General features: G+C 37.0%; 1 protein-coding gene across 12 annotated transcripts in view; it reads left to right on the plus strand.

Moving 5' to 3' along the window:
- NRXN1 (neurexin 1) overlaps positions 1-25,666 on the plus strand; it is a 976,600-nt gene that overhangs the window by 566,371 nt on the left and 384,563 nt on the right. Inside the window, exon 1 of one of the 12 annotated variants that reach the window (XM_004686207.2) lies at positions 23,564-24,881. The exons of the other annotated variants lie outside the window; for them this stretch is intronic. Coding sequence (XP_004686264.1) covers positions 24,623-24,881 — 259 coding nt within the window. The 5' untranslated portion in view covers positions 23,564-24,622. Of the gene's footprint in view, positions 1-23,563; positions 24,882-25,666 lie in introns of those variants that run through there. 12 annotated transcript variants of the gene reach the window in all.

The following is a 25,666-nucleotide window of genomic DNA, read 5'->3' on the forward strand; positions in this document are numbered from 1 at the left end:
AAAAAAAAAAAAAACCTAGTAACTGGTGCTAGCTCTTGTCATAAGTACTACTTTATTGGATACCATTCTATATAATTCTAGCTCTTCAACACAGCCAAAAGCAGATTTTCCTCCTTTTTAAAAGCTTGAATTCCATTAAGATCTCTCACTAAATTCCAATTACTACTTGTTGGTTTAGTCTCAAAACTAACAAGGCTGGCTTGCCCTAAGTCCAGTGAATGATCACATTCTTGTCCTAGGTACTCTATGGTAAATCATTCTTCAAGAATTCCCTTGTCCCTCTTCTCCTGCAACCCATTTCCTGATGCATGCCATAGGATGTAACCACCCAGAATACAGTCAAGATTATAGAATACTATTTCAGTAATAAACTAATAGTAGTTCGCCAGAAGAAGGTGAATTGCTTTCCTTGTAAATATATGACATGCTGTCTTGTTCTTCAGATTTTTAATGTTTATTACTGTTTCTCCTTAATTTGAAAGTTTTGATATTAGGAATGTTTCAATCATTCAACCTTGAATGGGCATTTTTTGTGTTCAAGACATTATGCTTGATGCTGGATACATGCCTAAGAGCTCACTATACTATCCAATAGGATAAATATGAGACAGATAAATAATCAAAACACAGACTATCACTGCCATGATGGAGGAAGTTCAAGATCCAGTAGTGTCCCATATGAGAGAGAGATTGATTCTGGCTGTGTTCTTTAAAGGACCTAATGTAATACCTTATGCTTATTAGGCTTACAAGAAATATTTATTGGTGATGACAATAAGCCATTAGTAGAAGTTCAGAGAAGAGAGAAGTAGAAAATAGCCTTTCTTAGAACTAAGATAGCTGTCAAATTTTGTGATGGTAAAATGCTTCTTGGTAAGGAGATGCTCTGTAGTCCCACTGCTGTTATTAGTAATTATTAATACTGGTGATCACTTACATTTGCAAATTGTTCCCACTTATTGAGTGAACATTATATATTGAGCATAATATGTGCACTTTTCACATAGCATATTATTCAGTCTTTATATACCCGTAATGGTTGGCTATTTGCCCCCCACTTTATGGAGGAGAAAACAGAGGCTCAGAAGAGAGTAAGTAAATCACTAAGCAGGAATTAGAGCCCTTGTGGTCTTCTAAATTTTTCCACTTAACCACTCTACTATAATGTCAATCTAAAGATCACAGCCAAATTTTCAAAAATATTTCAAAATAATTGATTATTTGAAACAATTATATTAAAATGTTAGGACCATTTTCACAATTGGGGCAACCATGATATTTTGTTTGGTTATATCAGTAGAATAAAGGTTGAACCTCTTAGCAGTAAAATATTACTTTAATAATACTATGTCAAAATCCATATGCAGATGAGTAATATAGATAATTTGAAATTACTTCCCAGTAATGTGGAATGTTGAATTCTTGGGTGAAAACTTCTCTAGGCTTTACAAGTTTTATAATGGTAAAATGAGAAAACATAAAGTAGTGTCTAAAATTAACAACAGTACTTGAGTTCTTAATGAAAAGTCTAGAAATCATTTCTGGAATTATTTCAGTCATTTCATCAGTCAAGATTTACACTTCATTTTAAAGAAAGATCTACATTTGGGATATTATCCTAGCCATTTGCATTTCCATATTTTCATTTATTGTCTTTGTAAATACACGATTAGGACTATTATAATAAAGCTTGTCACTACTCATAACTGTTCACTGGGAGCATAATCTTATTCTCAAAGGGAGACTATAAACAAGGATTAGTGTCACTAACTAAATACAATATAGTAGAATTGAGTGTTTAAAATTAGAGTTACAAATGTTTTAGAGACTTACAATAAAACATGTATTTAATAAAGAATTAACCATGTTGTCTATCCTGATATTGCTTACTTATACAGTTTGTGAAGATGCCCTTCTTTTCTAAGTGCCCCCCAAAATTTTTCCAAATTGTACATTAATATTAGATTGCTTTGCTATGTATTGCCTTAATCAGAAAAGTGTATGAACTGAAACCAGCTGTGGGACTGCAGAGCATCTCAAAGATGCTATAAAGGGGACATAAACAAGACATTAGACCTCTTATTCTCTCTCTCTCTCTCTTTTATTGCCTAGCTCAGTGGTCTGTTTTATAGCCATGGTGCTCTGCCTAGCAGTCAATATTCTACCTGCAAGCTAGACTGATTCTCAGGGAGGTACAAAATCTTTGACTGTGAAGTTATACACAAAGGAGTGTGTCAGTTTCACACTCCCTGTCAGTCTATGTAGTATTCATTTTCTACCCATTATATTCCCAGTCCTTCTCTAGGAGATTCCTGAGAAAGTATATATGAGTCAATGATAGAAAAGCATATGTGTAGCAGGAAGAGAAAGTGAATATATTGACTCATCAGGGATTCGACCTGGGTCACCTAGTGTATGAAACAAAGGATCAGTTTAGAAAATGGTTTTTGATATTCTGGTCTCTAGACAGTTGACTTCTCTCCCTCCTCTTTACTATGCTTTTCTCTTTCTCTTGTTTTCCTAGTCTCTTTTCTCATTTCCATTTCTCTCGTCCCTGCAAACAATCTTTGTATGTTCATTTCTTCTTTAACAAGCATTTATTGAATGTTTACTAAGTAATTCAGAGACAACTCAGTAACCTTTGGCAAATTACACTTGAAACACAAATAATCCGATTTTTTGAATGCACAATGGTGATAATAATAGCTACTTATTAACATCAAGTTTAATTTAAAAATCAGATGGATTAAGGTCGGGACACATTTGGTTGGTATTTGGTAGTGAGTACAAATTGGGTAATAATTTGGCTGTTTTTATTACTAACCCATTCAACTAAGCCTGGTATGAATAACTATCATTAGCTATTCCAATTATTCGAAGGATAACATGTGTTTTCCACTGAATAATAGTAACTTTAAACTGAGGTAAATTAAAATATGTTCAAAATGGCATCAATATATCTTGAGTGCAAGCATATATATGGAAAATATATCTATAGTTACTTCCACTGATATATAAACAAGTTTTGTTCCCACAAAACTGCACTTATTTTTAGGGCATTGGTGTCAACAACCACCTCTTCAGAGAAATTATTTCTTTTGAGCCATTTAGTAACTTGATCCCAGCTGCATAAAAATAGACTTGCAATATTTCATTTTTCTACAGACTGCTGATGGCTGCATTCCATAACTTAAGAAATCTGTCAAAAGGAAGCTTCTGAAACTCAAAAGGTTTTACAGAAACTTGTTGCATTTGCTAGCATTCAAACTGGAATTATTTACAGCTTACAAAATATGGTTTTTAAAGTATAGCTTCAAAATATTGAATGTGATTCTTAACTTTACATACGTTAGAGATTGCCCATTAAATTTTTCCTAACATGAAGGTTGCCATACAGTCAGTAATTACATGGTATTATGGTGATTTTAATATTTTCTCTAGGTCAAATGGTGTCAAACTCTCAATTAAAGAGAATATATTCAGGAATGCTGTGTGTTTATGGATGTTTCAATAGATATCATTAGCCTTTGCAAAACCATTAGTTATGACAGAGACTGCCTTAACTACTTGACAAAACCTCTCCAACCTATCTGCTTATGTCTGTGAGTTTATTTACAGGGACTGGCAGGTTTCTGAGATTTCTGTAGTTCTTATTATTTAGCTTCAGTCACAGAACATAACAATGAAAGATAACTATCTATCTTGTGCAAAGATAGATCACTAAAATAATCCAAATCCATCACCCAATTCAAACAATCCCTACCATCTTCACCTTCCAGCTAGATTACTTTGAAGCAAATCTAGACCACTGTATCATTTTTCTGCAGATGTTCAACGTGAAAAGTTCAAACATATGGACTAAGCAAACACACAAATAAATAGAGACAACTGTGGCTACAGTAATTCAGCATTATTTTGATGATATTAAAGCCAAAGGAAATGTCTTGAGGACTCCCTCTACCCCCAGATTCTCAGAGAACAATAGAAGGTTTGCTTAATGTTCTCAACATGAATTTGACGCCTAAGTGAACTCTCCCTCAAAAATCTTAATCTTTACCACTCTCAACCTTAGACATTACTGTAAATGAGAAGATGGGTGCTAGAGAAGAATGTATGACTTTTGCTCTGGTGCATCTCAGGAATTGTATAGAAACCATGATCCTCCCCATTCTGATATGACCCTCTCAGAAAAACAAAACAAAACAAAAAAGTAAATATCTACCAGAAAGATATAGTTATAGACTAGACAAACCATACATGGAATTTTTTGGTTTTGTTTTTATTTTTGTGCTTGTTGGAAAATACATAAACTGAAAATGTCTATGATTCTAGAAAGGCAAAAAGCGTACTGGATCTTCACTCTTTTAACTATGCATTCATATACTTAGGGGAATATAAGACTCATTTTCAAATATTTGAAAGACATTTTGAGTAAGCAAAAAATGGTGTTTTTGTGTGTGTGTGTGTGTGTGTTTCCAAAAGTACTTCTTGGGTATTAATGAAAAAAATATAGGAAAGGAATACCTTTCTAATGAGTACACTTTGAGCCATTCTAACATAAAAAGTGGTGAGTTCTGAATTATCTGAAGATTCCAAGCAGCTGTTTCATGATATCCATCAGAAGTACTACCTAAGGATAATATTGTGTGGAAGTTTAGATTTCAATAACTTCACTTATCTTCTTTTAAAAAATTTTTTTATTAAGGTAACTGTTTTCCAGCACTGTATATGAGTCAGAAATTTAGGTTCCTATCTCTTCAAATTATATTGCTTAGCTCTGAAAATATTTTATGAATTATAATTTCCATAATAATTATCCCATTTGAGGGGTATTTTGAGAAACATTTTGAAAGTCTGATAATAGTATAGCTTCTCCATAAAAATTACAGAGATGTTTACACACAATTTGCATGCAATCAAAATTGCATGCAAAAGGTTCTTTGTCCCCATGAAAAATATTCATAGATACCAGGATAAGAATCAAGTCTGTAATTTAATTAACTTTACAACACTGGGCATATCACTTAACCTTACTAGGCCACAGCATTTTTCTAATTAAGGTGCAGTGATTAGATGATCTTTAGCATAGTTCCTTCTGGTCTTAAAAAATTAAATAATTGATTTCTGTTAGAAAGTAATTCTTCAGTATAAGATCCATTTTCAGTAGGACCAAATGGAACTGGAAAGCAGGAATTATCTCATCCTTTGAAAGATAATATCTTAAAACGATAGCGGCAATAAAGCCTCAGCTCTCTACTGGTTAATATAAAGAACATGTTATTAAGTCTCAGTACTGATATTTTTCAATGTTGACTTTTCACTTTCAAAAATAGGACAAGACTATAGAAGGTTTGTGTGGGAGTTAAATCTGGGTGAAAAATGAGAAGTGCCTTTTGTATTGAAAGACAATTGAAAGGCATGGGTGACTAGGTGCGTCCATTTTACAGCTCATTAACCCTGTGCTTAATTGGTAGAGATCATTGCCTACTTTAGCAAGGTGATGTAATGATACATAAATACATAATACAGATATAAACACACCTGTACATTTAGAAATGGAACTGATTTCCTTAAAATCAACCTTAGGAAGAGTAGATATAATATTTTCTTACTACGTACACATTTGTTTTATGCTAGTTGTCTTTGTATGACCTATCTTTAATTCCTTTAAAACTGTCTTTTGTAACCTCAAAAATAATATAGTGGTGATTCTCAGGGTTAGCAAGAGCAGAACAAAGGAATTAAGTAGAAATAATTAAATGGAAACTTCATTAGCATTTTTGAATTCCAGTTCATCTAAGTAATTTGCCGAGAACCCCCTGCCCCTTATCAGTCTCCCAGCCATAAACTCATCTTTGTATCCGTTCCTTTGCTTACCTTTCCCTTTCTACTCCCTATCATAAATAGTCACTTATGTGCATTCTAGAAAGGTCCTTGTACTATAGAAAATAATAGAAGATACAAAGGACCGTCTGGGCAGAACATCACCTCTCAAGGCATTCAGTATCTTGTGGCAGACAGAGGACAGCTGAAGAGAGCAGTTTTCTTTGTTTCTCATAATGCATCCACACTTGCCAGAACTTTGTCTAAATAGCAACACCAGGTATTTAGGGATACCTGCTCGGTATGAAGCCTCAGGCTGGCAAATGTATGGGAACATTAATGTCCAGTCTTCTGTTAAAAATGCAGATTCCCGAGCACATGCCTGAACATGTAAACCCAAATTAAAGTACAATTTTAAATGGTGATTCCATGGAAAAGTGGTTAGGGTATCAGCAAGCTGCAGTTTAAAAACAGTACTTGCTTACCAAAGGGAGAATCAGAGCAACATGAGACATGTTGCTTAATGTGACTAAAGTATAGCTAGAAAAGTTATGTCTGTGCACACAGATATGGGGGAAAATGTGGCTAAAATAATGTCAAATATGTAGGACAAATAAGGGGAGTGAAGAAGAGAATTTCTATGGAATAGTAAGAAATCGAGGTGAGAGCCCTCGATTGTGTAAGAGTTGGGGGGGTTAAATCACAGGCCTCACACTTTATCACCCCCGGAGCCTGAGTGCAACCTCCAGCCAGGGAGCTGACCCACATGGTGCAGCCGGCCTCTCCTGTGTTGCCCACTGCCTCTAGCAGTGTATTTCAGTTGATCTGCCTGTTCTGCTCTTCACTCTGACTCTAGTGAACCCTCTCATCCCACCCCCAGCACCTCTGGCCTACATCCCAATTCTTGTATGCAGGAATAAAAAGTTTTAAAAAATGAGGTGAAACTTCAATAAAGCAAATTTGTTTACTTTGTATATTAACCATGGTCATTCTACCTTTTGTTTTGTGTCTGTGTTCTCAAATCTGCCCCTCTCCCACTGAAATCTGCTCACCATTGTGATTCTGTGATCCTTCCCTCCACTCCTCCACTCCAACCCGGGTAAATCTAGATTGTGATTGATCGATGTACATGTAGAAAGCATCAGAGCCCACAGAAATAAGTAGGAGGGGCTGCTAGCACCACTTTAAGGACTCCTATAGGAACTGGGGGTCCATGGTTCTTTCAGTATCATCTTCTACAGAAAGGCTTGTTAGCTCCGGACATGGGTTGTTTGAGGTCACTGGGTATAATGTACAGGGGAATTATAGTCAGAAATGAGAACAACATCAAACTGACTACATTTCCTGATTAAAAACATATAAGGTAGCTGAACACCAATTCTACCAGAATACAATAGGCAAGTAACACCATGCTATTTCATTTTATTTGTGCTAATTTACTTGGCATTTAATGGTAACTTATTGTAAGATTCATCCAGGTGCTTTGGTGTGAGAAATAAGAATTCAAGTCTAACTCGAACATTGATAATCCTCTTTAGACTTTTGCTCAAATTAAGTGCGCTTAATAAAGTTAGAGCTTAATCATTTGACTGGTATAGTCTAATTGCAGAAGAGTCTAATGGAAAATACGTAACTATCAATGGTATACAATCAATCAATGTATGTTTATCAGACACATGCCTTTATACCCTTTTGTCTGCAATTGTGATTTCTTCACCACCTACCTTTTTCTCTGCTCATTACAGCCTTGTCCTTCTATATTCTCCAAAATCTCCTCTCTTTTCCTGCTTTAAACTGCTTCCAAACTGTTGTCCAAGTTAGAATTATTTTATTTGTCTTACATGTGTTATGGCTCTCCCACCCCTGCCCTTTCCTTAGACATATGATTGAGAATATATTAGCCGGAAAACGTAATTCTACTTCCTTTGACTGGCTCCCTAAGAATGTACAGGAGGATGCTACTTGGTTAACCCAGACATACCAGATACACTCAGGAAAGGATATTGTGTTGGTTCCTTCCCTACCACTGCTCCATAGGAATCCGATTTCAGTTTCCTTGACTAACAAACCTGAAGATCTATCTGTTATTTCTCATAAATGCCACTATTTCTTTGTGCAAGGCAATATCCACAGGCAGTATCCCAGAATGAGATAATGGAAACTCCCTTGTGGAAATGCCAATTAGTTCCAAAACTCCACTACTAGCGGTTTCTCTCTGGAATGTTTATTCATTAACATTGAGAGCTTAATATCTGCTTTCTAACTTATCTATGTCTACCTACTGGTCTTTCCTTGTGTTGCTAAGACAATAAGGAATAAGCTTACTTCTCTTGTATATGAACATTGTTAAAAAATTAAGGGTGCCTATAATAGCCTCCTTAGTCTCTGCTATTCAGACTGAATACAGCTCCTGAATATGAGCATTTGGTCATTCTCCTGTTTGCCAATGTTATCTTTCAAAATAGGTTCCCTGTTATATAAAGCTACATCCAGGATTCAATTTGCGCAAATATTTAGCATGACATCAAACGGTTGCCAATTATTATATTTTTGTCCAGTGAAAATCTCTTGGTTCTTTTTTATACAAACAAATACAGATTCAGGTATCCCTCATCCTCTGTTTATGCTATTGATTTTCTCAAACTCACAGACAGGAATTTACATTTGTGCTTGTTAAATTTTCCTGCCCTGAGACATATGGGAATCTGATAAAGATGTCTTTCCAGGTGAAAATGTTTTTTTATGAGCTTTACAGTAAATTAAGCATTCTTTATTCCTCTATGGGCCCTCTGGAAATTTCCTACGTAATTTTTATTTTCATTTACATGAACAACATGTGTGCAGAAGAGAAAATAAAACCCAGAATTAAATTTAGTTCTGATTCTCTGAGGTTTGGAGGAAGAAATGACAAAGACATTATTTGGTAGAAGATGAAACTATTGATCTTATGCCACAGTGGTTTTCTGGCTGCCCAAGTCAACAACTTGTTGCTCGTATGCATTTAATCATTGTGTGGTACACAAGAGTTAAGGCAATTGGAACTCTTTAGACAGACAGGTAATTGCATGTGTACATCAAAGTTAATAGTGGCCTTGCAGAATGACAGAATATTAAATGCAAGGGAATTGTTTGAATCAATATTTGTTTCATAAACAGCATTTGCCAAATAGGTGGTAAGTACCTGGTCAATAAACATGTCTGAGTTGTGTACATTGCTGCTGCTGCTTTGAAATTCTTTGAGTTTGAAACTGTGTTAGCTGAGGTAAGAACACTCATTCAGTTCCAATTTGATTGCATCTACAGAACAGTTTCTGTAAATCACAAAGAACATATCATCTCTTTCCACACTTGAAGAAAGGATTGGATCATCCCAGCTCAAGTTGAGAAGGCAATAAGCACAAAGATTTATTTCTTCAACAAGAACTAAGTGCTACTGGGCAGGTTGAGGGGGACCCCAGAAGCCCCCAAATCTGCATGCTCTAAATAGGTTCTGACATATTTCATAAAGATGAAACATATACTAACTAATGTGAAAGACCTTTAATGAAAAGAACTTTGAAACAATGCACACACACACACACACACACAAATAGTTTATGCATGACACACCCAAAGTTACCCATCCCCTTATGGGTAAATGTCCAGCCAAACAGTGTCAGCCCCAAATTGGGCCCCAGAGGCCCAAAAGATTGTCACTGATCTCTAGCAAATGCAATGTTTTCTTTGCTTTCCTGGTATGGTATAGAAAAAAAAAGCACGTCCATTTGTCTGCGGCGTTCTTTAGTCAAGGCGTGTTCTTCTTGTTCAAGGGTCTTAGGTAACTTTATTTCCCAAATATCACCTTTATTGTTTTGGAAACATCACTCATTAACTTTTTTAACAGGTCAACAAAAGTCCTATGGCAGGAAAACAGATTTTTCCTAGCCCCCCACAACGCCCCCCTTAGGTAGCATCGGTTTACAACACTATATAATTCAGAGGTATCGAATCACACACATCAAATGTATCTTAACTACAACACCCCCTACAACAGGGTACCCACAGTCCCCCACTACGGTCCATTGTGTTCTCTCTATACTTTACTCCCAATCCTCCCTCACTGATAGCATCCATTGTACACTCAGATTTTTAGGGTTTATTAGTTTGGTTTTGTCTGAAACTTTGTTGTTTGTTTTTCTATACCCTCAAAAAGTGAAACTATCTGGTATTTGGCTTTTTCCTTCTGACTTATACAAGGAATCCATATTTTCTAAATAAGAATCAAAAGTATGGTGCTATAGCAGAGATTGATATTATCACTTGTTATTTCCCAGTTTGGATTACTTTTATGTCTTCAACTTGTGTAATTTTGCTCTTGCTAGAATTTCTGTTACTATATTGTGTAATAGTGGTGAAAGTGAACATCTTAAATCTTAAAGGAAGAATATTCATATTGTTGTGTTTTGGTTCCAGAATGTCATCCCTTCTGTGTGGTGACAAACTCCATTGAGGTTTCAAGGTGTCATGTGTTTCATTTTTTCCCATATTCCCATTTCACTGCTTTAGAACTTGCTATTTTTCTTAAGGGTCCTTAGCAGTAACTTAAAGATTTGTAGAACTTCTAGTATCCCAGCAAGTGGCATTGTGTTTTCTTATCTTTTCTTTCTTTCTTTATTTTTTGAACTTTGCCTATTTATGTAATTTTAGATATTTGGTCTTCCTGAACTTTCCTAAATTATATGTAAAGTGGACATGAGTTGCAGCTGCTAAGTCAGGGGAGGTGGAGGGAAATGGAGATGCCCAGTGACTGATAAGAGATGGGGCTGGCTTGTCTTTGTGGAAGCAGTGATAACCTTCCTCTCTGGGGTTTCGTACTCAAGTCTCTGCATTCTGTGCCATCCCTTCTTGTCTCTGCATTCTGTGCATCACAAGACCAGTACCAGTTCTGAAGTATGGGAGAGAGGGCATATAGCCCAGCACACTGTTTTTTCCATTGTTGACCAGGTCTGTTGGAATCACCTAAGTTCCACTGCATGCATCTCCCTTCAGTCAAGGTTGTGCCTCCTTTCTACCCAGCTCTCCCTGCGTCAGGGCCACTGGACAAATAGGAAGCTAAGCTCCATATTTGTGTGGAAGGATCCCAGCTTCAACCAGAACCTCCAGGTGTCTCTTTCCACACAATTTGTTGAACAGAGTTGAAGGTCTTCCATGTCCCTCTGGTGTGCTCCATGTTGGTCTCAAATATCTACGAGGTATTCAGTGTTATCCCATCATAGAACCCTCTGGATTCAATGCCCTTCTCAATGACTTTCAGATTATCTTCCTGGAAACAAAACAGGAGATTCCTGTGATGCCAATTTATTCTGGTCCAATTATCATGTATAATGGGCCTTTGTGTTAAAGTAGTCATGTATAATGGGCCTTTGTGTTAAAGTAGCTTCCTTAACATTCTAAAATTCATGTGGTTCTGAATGATTCTAAAGCATTTTCTGACTTTTAAAAATCATAGTTCAGGGTCAGTATGTTACCTGCATTTCTTAAGGATACATACCTCATGCAGGTATTTGGGAGTAGAGTGGCTGTCTCACCCATTGAAGTAACCATCCTTCCATGAAATTAGTTATATTCATTGGGAATGTATTTAGCTTCCACAAACTGATAAATTGACTTAAACTAAACTATACATAGGATTGTTTATTTTTCAAATTTAATAAGAAGTCCAAAAGTAGGTGCATAGCACCAGGATAATTCCTACAAGAAAATATCAAACTTTTAGGCTCCTTCTGTTTTCTTGCTTCTCTATCCTTACAGTATAATTTTGATCTCAGATTTAAGATGGGTATTCCACGGGTAGCAGGTCTATATTACAAGTAAGATGACTAATATTGTATGGCATAAAGGCTGAAGACAAATTTTGTTCACGTTTACCTTTTAAAAAAACGTTCCCAGTAACTTCCATTTACATTTTCCTAAGATTAATTGGGTCACAAGAGCACTCTGACCATAGGGAGTCTGGGAAAACATATATTTTTGTAGGGCATATTGCTGTCCTATATACTTTTTCTTCTCCCCAAAAATACTCTCCCCCCCCAAAAAAAATAGTTCAACTTTCTAAGGAGAATATAGAATAGATATCAAGCTAAACTACCTGTGTATACCCCAAGAGCCTTTCTAGACAGATAGCTGGATCTACAAATCACAGACTGCAGTGCCCCAAAAATATGACCATTGAGCAATAACTGCTCTTTAAAGAACTTGGAATTAGTTTTCTTTTTAAAGATTTATTTTTATTTATTTATGCATACAAGAACTGGGCTGTAGGTCAAAGGTGTGTGGGGTGAGAGGATTCACCAGAGACAGAGAAGGGGGAAGAACAGGCAGATAGACTGAAATGCAGGCCTGCTGTGCTATGTGACAGGCTATAGACTGATAGTGCTGACTTCACCCTCTGTGCTACCAGGGAGGACCTCTTTAAGGTGAACCTTGGTCTTTCTATATAGACACTCCCTAGTAAGTCATAGGAAACTATTTAATGCTTTAGTACTAGATCTGTGTCTTATTATAATTTATATCATTTCATATTCTTTGACCTGCCAACAATCTTGATTTTTTTTAAACTAATTCCTAGTTCTGGAAGCCCAGAACTGGGTTGTATCCAACCCAGTTGGATGCAAACTTCATTTCCTCAACTAACCTGTCTTTATCATCTTATTATTTAGTTAAAGAATTGATGCTTGTTTAAAAAAACAGAAAGTCATTTGTCCCTCCAAGTCTTTCTAGGCTCAGTCACACTGACCAACTTAAACCTTCTTCTAAGACTTTTTGATTGGGATCTCTCTGGTGATGTAGAGGTAGTCAGCACTAGCAAGCTATCACCAGCCACTGCAGCACAACAGCATTATCCCCAGTCCAGTCGGGAGGTGATACCGCTACCCCCATCCTCCTTCCCCCTCCCCCCTCCCATGCTGGGCAGACCTGTCCTGTCTCCCCCACTGCTCCCTCAGCAGTGAAGTTCTGTACCCCACCTTTTCTGCCCCCCACTCTCTCTGGTGAATACTCTTAATCTCTACACCTCTGCCCTCCATCCAGTTCTTGTGTGCATAAATCTATCTTAAAAAAAAAAAAAAGATTATTTGTGTTCAACTACCAAATTTTATTTTACTGGGTTATAATTCTCTGTTCTTCTAAATCTATTTCTGTGTATAATTTTTCATTCCCTTTAAATTTTCTAGTTTATACAATAGGTTGTACCACCAAATTTATAAATCATCATTCTAGTTATGTGTAAACAGGAAATATCTCCTATGTCAATATACTTATTTTCTTGCTTTTAATGGCTTTGTAGGATATTAAGTTTAAAATATGCCTTAATAGCATCACTAGTTTGACAAACTAGGGGGAAAAAGGCAATTAAAATAAAAGTTAATGCTTCCTACACCAATCAATCACTGTACCCCTGTTAACAGTGTGAAGTGTTGAATACTAAAAGATAAAACTGGAAACTAAGGAGTAAGTTTAAATGAATTTTAATGTTTTGTCATAACTTAATTTATTATTTACCTATGGCACTTTTTATTCCTAAATATATGGCATTACAGCTGTCATAGAAAATGTGCAGCTTCCTTAATATGACTCATATGAGCAATAAACATTTCTTAAATGGATTGTGAAAATAGTCATGACTTTCCTTCCCCTCATTTTTTACCTGTAACTGTAATTTGCCTTTATTATTTAAGAGTACATTTTATTCTTCCTTGAATGTAAATGCATTTTAAATTGATTAGAATTTTCATATGATAGTCCAGAAAATCTGAATGAACTATTGACTGATAGCAGTGGTTAATATTGTTGAGCCCTAAGTAGTAGAGGAAACATTTACTAAAGTTTACATAGATTTCCATTTTCTAATGCTAGCCATTTTGAGCTACCAAATTAAAAAAAGAAAGAAAAATGCCTTCCATATCAGTTCCAATTCTTCCTTGTTAAGCTAATTGTCTTTAACTAGTATAGCTGTTTAATTTCTTTTTTTTCATGCTGTGTAAAGACTTGCTCAAAGCAGTACAACATAAAGGAGGCCTTTTTTAAATCTTTTCTATTGATTGGCTGAGAGAGTCTGTGTTGGGGGGTCTCTTGCAGTTTCTCTAGAGACTATTTATGTAAATTGAAAAAATCAGTATTACTTGAAAAAATAACTAAAACTTTGATTTAACAGTACAAAAGAGGGTGCTGTCTAATCCCTCAAGTAGGAAATTGCTTTTCTTCATGATCCATTGCTTTCATACTGTTTCTGCCTGTTACTGCTGAAGGAGAAAAGACCCACCTATACTCTTCTTTTCCATGTCTGTTTTCTTGCTTCTGTAAGGCTTGGCAATAAATAATGGTTCACATGAATACATTTAAATAATAATAGTAACATGCATGACTGATAAGATTTTCAAGTCTTAATTGGACAATTGTGAATATACCAAAGTAGGAGATAATTTACATGAAAACCAGAAATGAAAAATAAAGAATTTTCATAGTATAGCAATGAAGATGTTAGTTGAAACTTTTCTATATGTTCCTAAAAAGTAGAAGGAATGGGGATAGGACATACTCCAAAACTCAGGAGTTCCTGAAGTACACAGTTTTTCTTTGTAGGATGCTGCGAATTTTTTTCTTGGACAAATGACAAATTGAAATATTGCCCATAAGAAAATATTTTGTGCACTTGAACAGCCATTGGCTACTAGAATATCCAGATGTCTGTACATTGTAAGGTTGTGTTTACTATACCAAGAAGTAGCGTTACTTTAAAGCAAAGCACTAAAGCAGTTCCATCCTCAATATTTGTCTGCTAAATGTTATTAATGAGTGAAATTTTACATTGCACAAAAAATTAAAAGCTCTCTCCTACCTTAAAAATTAGAACAGAAAATCTAGGTTTAATTATTTAAGGACATTGGTAGATGAGACATTTATTTCTCATTTATTTCTTCTCTCCACATCAGATATTCCCTTATGTCTAGAAATGTTTCATGTATCTCTTTGATTAGGCTCCTAAACCAATCTGAGGGTGAACTATAGAAGGCAATCATCAGGTATGCATTTTAAAAATCATCAGATATGCTTGCTTTTAATATCAATCATGATTAAATATTGAAGACCACACATATGTCTAATGAAAGCTTCATTAGAAAAAACATTAGTAGATTAATTCTACTCAACTGTGTGGTTTATTTTAGTTAGAATTCAATAAAGTTAGTTTATTAGTTTGCAGACATACTGTTTCTGCTGTATCTTAACACAACCAGGAACAATTCCACAGAGGTCTACAGATCTACTAACACCTGTCAAGATAAACACACAGTTCTCTGGGGGAATCATCTCAGCAATAGAACAGAGAAAAATCTGAGGGAAAGTAATTCTTTCATAAAAGAAAAAGAAGATAGTTTAAACACACACACACTGATTAATGATTTTTTTAAAAATGTTTCAGAAGTCATGTATTTCTTATGCAAGTATCAAAATATATGATCTATCTTTTAAGAATAAATGTGTTGGTGCTTATAGCCATTTTGAAATAATTATTCTCAGAGAGTTGAATTGTGTGGAATAGTTATGAAATTTGACTTGTGCAACTGAAATTTTTCCCCAGTATCTATAGCTTAATCCTCATTCATCCATCCTAGAATAAATACATTAGACTACAAGTTTTGTTACAATCACATTATTTGAATGGCTATAGTTAAAATGATATAAGGATTTATATTATAAAACCCTATTTTAAAGATTTATAAGTTGTCTGTAAATGGGTAACTATGCAGTTCAACAAGGCAACAAGCATCTTTGGTTACTGGTTTTATTATTTTTTTCTTTATAGTATGGGAATTAAAGACATCTGTTTAGAGCATGAGTAGGAGAATATGAAAATGATTTCAAAATTCTCCATAACCAATTTATTTAGCATTCAAAATAAAGTTTGGCCTAAATTATGTATATATTTCAGAAAATAAAAGAGCCAACCAAAACCTACAAAGATAAATTGAGGAGAATGTGTTTCCTTTGTCTGTTGATTTCAGTTGCTTTAATATTCTAATACATACAGATAGCCTTACCAGTTACTTTGATTATGTATTAACCCTTAGTAATAGTGTGAATATATTATTACATATGTTCTGGGTATTTTTTAAGCATCTATGATAGTCTATAATGGAGAAGTAGTAAATAATTGGCCACAAATTAGAAAATTTTCCAATGAAATGTATATGTGTTAAGTTTTGCTAGAGTATTTCATGAGTTATTAAGAAAGGGAAGAAGGAGAAAAGATAATTTTTGAAGAGGGGAAAATAAGAATACTGACAAAGAAGAAAAAAATAATGTGCAGTGTGTTTAAGGAAGAAAATTCATGTAGGTGGAGTCTAGGTTGTTTATGGAGGAAGCTTTGAAGTTAAAATAAAGATAAGGCAAGAGAGGTAGCGTAGAGTCAGAATTTGAAAGGCTTAATGTGCCATGGTAAAGAACTTTTACTTTACCTGGAAAACAGATTTTTGTAGTGGGATGATCATACCAATTTAACTATAATACTAACATCAAAATATCATTGTGCAAAATATGTAATCTAATATATTTGTACTGAATTGGATAGGGATTAAATTATAGATCCCAGATAAACCTATTTAAAGATGAAATTGAAATTGGCTGATTAAATTCCTTTCAGTGCATTCAAATGACAGTATATGCTCTAGAATATATGTTTACAAAGATAGATCAAGATGGTTTATGCTCTATGTATTTGGGCATTTAGTAAAATGAGTTCATGGTGTGTGTGTATGGTTTCTACGTCCTGAATTGAATATCTGTATTTACTAGGGAATCTGTAATTTTTGTCTTAGTTAGAGATACTAGTTCTATTCTTAACCATCTATGATTCTTTCTTCTGTTGTGAGTGATAGATACGAAATAATGTGCCAGTGAATATAAGTCAACAAATTGTTAGCTTTTGGTGCAGTTGTTTCCTATAGATGACGTTGGTCAGACTAGCAACCTGATAGGTGTGATAGGACCTGGAAGAAACTTCAAATTTTTTTCCCTCTTTCGCTTCCCCTTTTTTTTTTTTTTTTTTTTTAGTGATGGTTGATTATGAATGATGAACATTAGATGTTATATGGAAGCAAGCACTCTCATTAATTCATGGTTATCTTCTCTATACCTTAAGAGAAAAGGAAAGGAGAAAGGATAATCCATTAAATAAACAAAGATAATTTAATACTAACAAATATAAGCTATGTATCAGGGACTATTCTAAATATTTTACGACTGTCAGTTCATTTGCTCCTTACAACAAACCTATAACTATTAACCTCTTTTACAATGAGTGAAAGAGAAAACTGATTTTGAATAATCTGCATGAAGTCACATAGCTAATATAATAGTAGAGTCAGAATTAAGCCTACCATAGTATTAAAGGTGTTTCTTTCCAGTGCTGTCCAGGCTAATTGAAAATGAGCTCAAATACAAAGTATTGGAAGGCAAAGAAGATTTCCCCCGCAAGAACAGAGTAAATTTATAGCTACATGGCATGGTGTTGTGTCAGATAAGGACATGTATGTTTATATCTTGAAGTCTTCAATGCATTGAAGAAGACATCTGGAAATAGCACTATTGTTTATGTCTAGAGTACAGTTTCAAGGAGGTGAGGTCATTGGTAAGGAGCTTAATTAGAAAGTGTGCCCTGTGATAGTTAATAAAAGCTGTGTCATACACTTTGACATTCAGATAGAGCAATGGTTCTGAAAATCTGGTTCCCTTGGGCCAGCAGTATGAACATTACCAGGGAACTTGTTAGAAATGCAAGTTCCTCTTCTTCTATAAGAGGATCAAGAGAAACAAAAGCAAAGGAATCTGTGATTTAACAAGCTGGTCCAGTGGTTAGTAGGCACGTTAGAATTTGAACAGTGTAGATTTAAAGAAAAAGACACTGACTTGAGAAATTACTAATTATATTAACTATAATCATAGTATATTATATATTATACTATACAATTAAAGTGTACTATTACACAATTATAGGCTATGGAATGAGTGAGGAGAGATTGGAATATGAAAAAATCAAAAATCATTATTAATTACAAATAAATTATTTATTAAAATAATAAAAAGCTCATCATAATTATGCATGTAGTAATTATCTAAAATATGTACATTTCTAAGTGAGAATAACATAATTATAATTGAAAATATTTTAGAAACTGTTCTAATTACATTATATAGAATATTATAATAACTTTACAGATGAGGAAATGGGTAAGAAATCATTAGACCCTGTGTCACATGAGTAACAATGATGGACTCAGATTCAAATTCATGGACTGGAACTCAAGCCACATGTTCTGCCACTACAGATGAGCACATTCAAATCAAAAGAGCATGAACCTGTGGGAAAGTTTGTTGACTTCACAGGTTGTTGAAATAACTCTATGTACAGTATGACAGTGTTTGCAAGGCAGCATATAATTGGTTGTGCCCAAGCAACATTTAAATATATAGTTTACAGAGAATCCATATTTATTGTTTAAGTAAAAATAGAGGATGTCATAAATGAAATTTTTATTAAATAGGGCAAAAGAAAAGATAGACTGTAAAATATTTCAGTCCTATGTACAACTACTAATCTTGATAGAATAAATCTTTTAATGTTGCCCAAATCAAACTGAACATGCAGACTTTAATTTGAGTGAACTGAGTATCATGTTGGGTCATGTGAGATGAAAGTGTATTTTCAGAGAGACAAACTTCATATATAAAGTTGACTTTCTGGTAACATTATTATTTATGTGGGACTCAAAGTTTATCATCTGAGAAAAGGTATTATACTCAGAGGTGATTTTAGCCCTGGTAGTTCTTTTCTTCTTTTGTCCTCCTGGACATATCCCTACTCCTCATCTCCTCATCTCTCTCCCTTTCCCCCTCCTCCCATCCCTCTCAGTAGCTTGATCTTCTATAAAGAATCTTCCCTCTGCCCTCCCCCCCCCAACCCCCATAGATCTCTTCTACTCCTAAGACCCTAGAATAGCCTAGAAAGTTATCAGGATCAGAGTTTTATCTTTACAACTTACAGACAGTACCCTTTTCTGGACTTCTTCCATCCAAGGCTTTAGACTTTACTTTCTCCCAATCCCAACTGAGAAGTCTGTGGGGTCTGCTTGTCTTTACCTTGTGCTGAAGCCAGCAGAAATGCAAAATGTAAGAAATGTAAAATGTAAAAGACTGGCATTGCCTCTGGGTTTTAATACACTTTCCCTCTGCTGCTTTCAGTAGGTATTTTCTATTTAGAAAGTTTACTAGTAAAGAATTTCTAATTAAGTTTAAGAAAAACATGAAAAGATTGAAAGTGTCTGACAATATCCTGTGTTTGGAAACAGAAGGGTTGGTTTTTGGAATATGAATAAAGTTTCCCAGGAGTTTCCAGAATTATAAGTCATAATGAATGAAATATGCAAACCAACTTCTGATCTAGAAACAGGCATTTCTTAATAAATAGGTACAAATTCTTATAAATCATTCTGGAAGCTTGATGAACTTCCAACACTTGGTTGTTTTAGTTGCCTGAGAAATATTATGCAAAAAAAAAGATTTTCCAGAAGCAAATATAATACTATTTCAGTGGTGATCTTTCAGAATTAAGCAACAAAGATCTGTTTGGGTTTAATAATAATATCCATGTCATATGCTTTCTGATTAGTTAAAAATAATTTTGAGCTAAAAAGTTTCACTCTTAGAATTGTGAAGTCACAACTATTTTTATTTCTTATTACTATTATTATGGCACAATTTCTTAGTATGAAGAGTGGAAATTCTATTACATTCATTCAAATAGAAGCAAAGTATGTCTATAAAATATAAAATTAAAGAGACATATATGTTGAATATTCATGATTTCACTAAAAAGAACCTGTCCCTACCCTCCATTCTACCAGTTAACTAATCATTCACTTCACAATTGATAATTTGTCTCCAACATCCATTACAACCCTTGAGTAGAGACACAACTTTATCCAAAGTGATGATAAATCAAGGCTTCTAGAATTTACCTCTGGTCTTTTAATTCTGGTTGTGGTGTTCGAGTATAAATTCTCAATGAAGGCAACTGACTCGTCTGGAATAGAGAACATTAAAACACATTTCCACCAAATAGTCTGTACTGAAATATTTAAGAATAAATCACAGGCAGCACATTTCCTCCTACAAATTCTTCTTTTACATAGGGCAGTTTGTCAGGTGCTTCCTCAGTTTCCTTTAGGTAATACAGTTTTAAGGCTAAGATTAACAGGCTGTGCCAACATAAAGAATAAGCAGAGGCTCTGTTTGCTTCATCTCAATCAGGCATGTTTGCTTACAGGACTTTGCTCCACTATCTGCACTGAGAATTGCTCCTCATTCCATCCAATCACATTTTTTTAATATAATGTAATAGTTTATTTTTACATCATTCTGTGCTTTTTTCCATCTCAGTTGTAATTCCTGTGTGCTTCCCATCTCCAAATTACCCGCGTGCCATTACCATAGTCCAGTATACTTTTCTTCCCGCCATTGTCGATCCCATTCCCCACTCCACCCCTGTAAAATGTCTGAGGTGTATAGTTGTTCATTATTATTTTTTCCCTTTCCCTTTATGCTCCTGCTATGAGTGAAACCATTCGGTATTTTTCTTTTTCTTTCTGGATTATTTCACTAAGCATGATCCCTTCCCGCTTCATCCATGTTGCTGCAAAAGTCATGAGTTTAACTTTTTTGCCAATCACAATGTTGAACAAATATTCCAGGATTAGTTTCACAGCCTTCACCTTAGAACTAGGTACCCTAGTTATCTGCTTGAAACATTGTAACTATAATTTCTTCTTTCAAGGCAGTCATGAACATTTCCTCTTCCAGTTCTTGAGATGCCAGTAAAACTGAGATTTCTGGGCAATGCTTTGCTTAACCCTTCTTTTGTCTCCCAAGGCCCCAGTAAAAGACCTAGTAAAAGATAGGGGAGCCTCTTCTTCACTGAATGTTCTTAGGAATATTCATTAGAATCTTCTAGACTTACTCTATTTCTTTGATTACTTTATACAAATCACTCTCCAAAGCCTTAACACCATCCTTTCCTAGTCATTAAGAGAATAACAGTTCTTGTTATTTACAAATATGAATTTATCTCATCATGAAAATTAATTTATCACATCAAAATCAATACCCATGGCAGTATAACAGGCTAACAGAAACACACAGAGTAGCAATAATTTTGAGGCCTCAGTACATATGTTCCCAGCTGAGGTCAAACAAGGCAAAAGAAGTTCTGCCTTCTTGTATCAGCCTGCATTCTCTATAACCCAGTGTCCTTTTTGTGGTCTATTCAGTACCACATGTTTTCATGTATAATTTCTGTGCCTTTTGTTGGTGATTTTGCTATTTCAGCTAGCCCTCTTGAATTATTGTCTAACATTTCTAAGCACACAAAGGCAAGGGTATGTGTTCATGGAGTATAAAGGTATGTTAGCTTAGTTTCATTCAGGCATAAGTCATAGCATGTTAGTTTTGAGTTTAGTATTAATGAATCAACAGTATATATTAAATGTCTTTATATATGTGTGTGTGTGTTCACCTGTTTAAACACACACACACACATATCTCAGTCAATGAAAATATCATTACCAGAGTATTACAGAAAACTAACACCTAAAAGCAATGGTTCTGCATTTGCTAATTCAGTGTTCACAGTGACATTATAACTGTAACTACTGTGAAAAATGAGAATTGACTGTATGTACTAAGACTAACTTAGAATTCACCTATACTGAGCACTAGAGGGAGTAAAAATGAAAATTTGACTCCTCTCTCTTTTAGGAATCTACCATGTAGTTACAGAGGGAAGAACAAGTCAACACCAAATAAGAGAATACTGGAGAACAATGCAGTGCTCTAATTTCTAATAAAACAAAGGAAACTGAATGAGATGTGCAGCATAATCAGCTAGAATAAGACCTCTATGGATGGAGAAACATAATGCCTTAATTGTGGGGAGCCTTGATATGTTTTAAAGCACTTTCACATTAAATATTGCATTGTATCCTTCCTGTTTTGTAGAATTGTTAGGAAAGATAGGAACATGACTATTTTATAAAGGAAGTCATGGATCCTCTGGGAGAACTAAGTAATATGACATAACCGATAAGTATCAATGCCAAGAATGCAGTGTGAATTTCTCCTTCCTGATCCAGTACACTCTCCATACTAATACTATCAAATGTCAACTTAAGATGATGAACCTAGAGACCTGAAGGCACACGATGAGTATATTTTCCTCTTTTTTCCTTTGAAACTTAACTTGATTTTTTTTTAAAAAGGAATACTCATAATTCTTAACTAGTGAAATGAAATAAATAGCCCCCCACCCAAATAATAATGTGAAGCAGTGGGGTTAATGAAGAAACAATATATGAAGAAATTGCTGGATTTAGTTTTTTTCTGTCTTTGAGCAGCCGTGGAAATGTGTGGTAAGATAAAAATACCTCCTTTTGCATGGCTCAGTCATTTCAATTAGTGAAATACTTTAGGCAGGCATGTAAGATTTTTGGGTTGCTAGAGATTTGATTTGATGACTCTTGGAAACTTTGTGATGACCAGCAGAGTCCCAGGCTTGACTCTTTTAATAGGCAGAAGTCTTTGGGAATACATTGCTTCTGATATGGAAAGTGGATACAAGTCTAAATGGCCAGTTGGGTGAGTGGTTGATTGAATCAGACCCTTCTAGAATTACTTTATATTTGTTTAAATAAGAGATTATACAGATGAGGAGGGACCTGCCAGAAGTAGTAACTATTCAGTTATTACCCTTTGTCATTACATAGAAACACACACACACACATATGTGTGTATGTGTGTGTATATATATATATATACATATATTTAATGCTCACTCTCCAAAAAATGACAAAGTGTGTAGCATCTTTTAGAAACTGGTGGGTGTGTTTTCATCATAGTTCCCCAATCTTAACTCCCTGCTTCTAAGGGGCTGTGATCCTCCTTTCCAAGTTTACTTGCTGTTTTAGGTTTTTACTCTTAGGTGTGCGTTGTTTTGGCTGGTCTTTCATTAAGGGTGCTTAACTTTCCTTAAAGATACTGTTTCAGAACATAAGCATCCTCTTTTCCCCTGTGGACTTAAGAATTTTTATTTTCTGATGCTGCTTTCCTTATGAGACAGGATAGAAGGCAGAACTTCACCCTTTTAAAAAGGTCTCCACAGCAAGACTTCTAGAGATATGTAAGTGTTCTTAAAATGGCCCTATGTGTTTGACTGAAACACAAGCCATCTTATTTATACTGCTTCTTTCTTCTCCTTTCTTCCTCTTTCCCACTGGTCTCCTTTCTTTCGTTTCCTTTTTTTCTCTCACTCAGCTACTAAATTCACTCAACATTTCTTCTCTCTGGGGTTTCAATTCTCTGTGCTTTCACAGCCCTAGATGAGGAAGGATATTATAATGGGAATGAGAACTCTTTGTTATGAGAAATATGTGTAATTAACAGATCATCAAAACTGATACTTGAGTAGATGGTATCAAGCCATATTAGCAGATTGGGTTTGAACACCTGGCAGAACAAGTTTGGTCCAATAAAGAGAGCGGATTTCTTTCCCTTTTAAGAGCTCTCAAGACACTGGTTACATCTAAACCATAGGGGTTGGGGAAGGGTGCCATTTGCCATTGTAATTCAGACAGAGGAATCACCTGGCAGGGGAGGGAGAGTTGCTTTTTAGGTGTTCCCCGCAAAGACTTACACGTGTCCTTTTGATGTGTGGAGAATGCATGAGAGAGGGAGAGCAGGGCGATTTTGTGGGAAGCTAGACCAGCCTCCCTCGTTACATAGGCTCGTCCTCTGCATTGCATCCGAGCTTCAGTGATTTGCTGTTTGGAGACTGCAGATTTGCATAGAGCCCCTCGCTTCGCCAGCGTGTGTGGTTTTTCTTTTTCTTTTCTTTTCTTTCTTTCTTTTTTCTTTTTTTTTTTTCTTTTCTCGTTTTCTCTTCCTTTCCTCGCATCCCTACGTCCGCCGCTTTTCCCCCTCCATCTCTTTCCCCAGTTCGGTCCTCGCTTTCTTCCTAGGGGTGCACTCTTCCCTCTGAACCCCTCACCGGGCGTAAGTGTCAGGAGGCGGCGGACGCGGAGATTGCCTCGGGAGCAGGCGATGCGCGCGGCTGCTCTGCGCGCTGCCCGGGGGAGGCTGGCGCGAGCGGGCGAGCCGGCCGGGGCTGAATGGAGGGAAGGGGCGCCTCGATTCCATGGGGTCTGCTTCTCCCTTGAAAGGAGGTTGGGCTGGCGAAGTGGCCTCCCCAGTCCCCACACACAATGCTAAATGGATTTACCTAGTGGATTCTCGGTGGATGGCTGTCATGTAGAAGTGAAGACCCTCCGGGAGGAGCTTTAAACATTTTCCCCGCTCCCCACCCCTGGCACGCACTCTCGACCGAAACTCTTTGGGAGTATCTCTGGAGAATCTGGAGCCCTGGAAATCGGGAGCAGCCGCCCGCTCCGCGCTTGCTGTTCCCCGGTGCTGCTTTTCCTGACAAGCCCCCCATCCGCTGCATTCTCGGCTATGTTTCGGATTCTTTGGGGTGCAAGGCACGGCGGACTCCAGGACCCCGAGAAGACTGTCCGAAGGAGAGAGAGGATGGGTGTCCTGGCGCGGTGAGGCGGCCAGCCCCGCAGCCCACCCTGCGCCGCCCGCTCCCCGGCGCCCTCTCTCCTCCCGGTGCCCCAAACTTTGCCTCCCGCGGCGGCTGCCCCTCGGCGGGCACCCCGCCATGTACCAGAGAATGCTCCGGTGCGGCGCCGAGCTGAGCTCGCCCGGGGGCGGCGGCGGCGGCGGCGGCGGCGGCGGCGCAGGGGGGCGCCTAGCTCTGCTGTGGATAGTCCCGCTCACCCTCAGCGGCCTCCTAGGAGTGGCATGGGGGGCGTCCAGTTTGGGAGCGCACCACATCCACCATTTCCATGGCAGCAGCAAGCATCATTCAGTGCCTATTGCAATCTACAGGTCACCGGCATCCTTGCGAGGCGGACACGGTGGGTCTGCGATGCCAAGTTCTCGCGGGTTACTCCCTACCTCCCCTCTTTCAGCCCTGCACTCGCTCCTCGGCCTTAAGGCTCGGAGAAATGGGAGCGCGAGAAAGGGAGGTGCATTTGGGTGTGTTTGGTGGAGCCACTTATCTCTTTGAAGACAATAGAAAGGGGATGGGGAAGGCTTCGCGGTGTTTGTGGTGAGGGGTGGGAGGGGCGGTCCTTGTCCGGTTGCTGGCAGAGACGTGGGCACCCATTAAAGGACCACTCCTGGCCGGGCGCCTGGGTCCCGCGGGAAGGGGGCGTTACTAGCCAGAAGGTCACTCGGCTTGGCCGGATGGGGCGCCTCCCTCAGCCTGGGGACCGTGAGATGAGGGCTCTGCAGAACCTTTTGTCTGTGCTATGTGTGCTGCCCCACCTCCTGCCCATTTTCCTGGGCCTGGGTGGAGAGGTTCCAGGCCGCACATTCCTTCAAAGTGTGTCTCGACTGCGGGGACAGTGAAGCGGGGCATCCAGGACTCACTCAACAGGAGGCTGGATCCTTTCCGTCCCCACCTCTTCTCTTCGTGGGAGAAGATGGGAGGGTAACAAGGCACTCTCTTTCATGCCGGCTTTTCCCCACTTTGCATGTAGATACACAATTTTTGTGGTTATTGGGCTGAGTTGCTTTCTAAATGGAATAGAGAGAAGTTTTGCTCCCCAAAGCCATCTAACTAGGAAGCATAAGGGCAGTGCTGTTTTCACCTTCCCCAGAGACTAGTTCAGGGGAGGGCAGGTGCTGGCTGAGGTAA

Source organism: Condylura cristata, unplaced genomic scaffold (assembly GCF_000260355.1).
Source record: "Condylura cristata isolate star-nosed mole 26May11 unplaced genomic scaffold, ConCri1.0 scaffold00020, whole genome shotgun sequence".
NCBI classification, from domain to species: domain Eukaryota; kingdom Metazoa; phylum Chordata; class Mammalia; order Eulipotyphla; family Talpidae; genus Condylura; species Condylura cristata.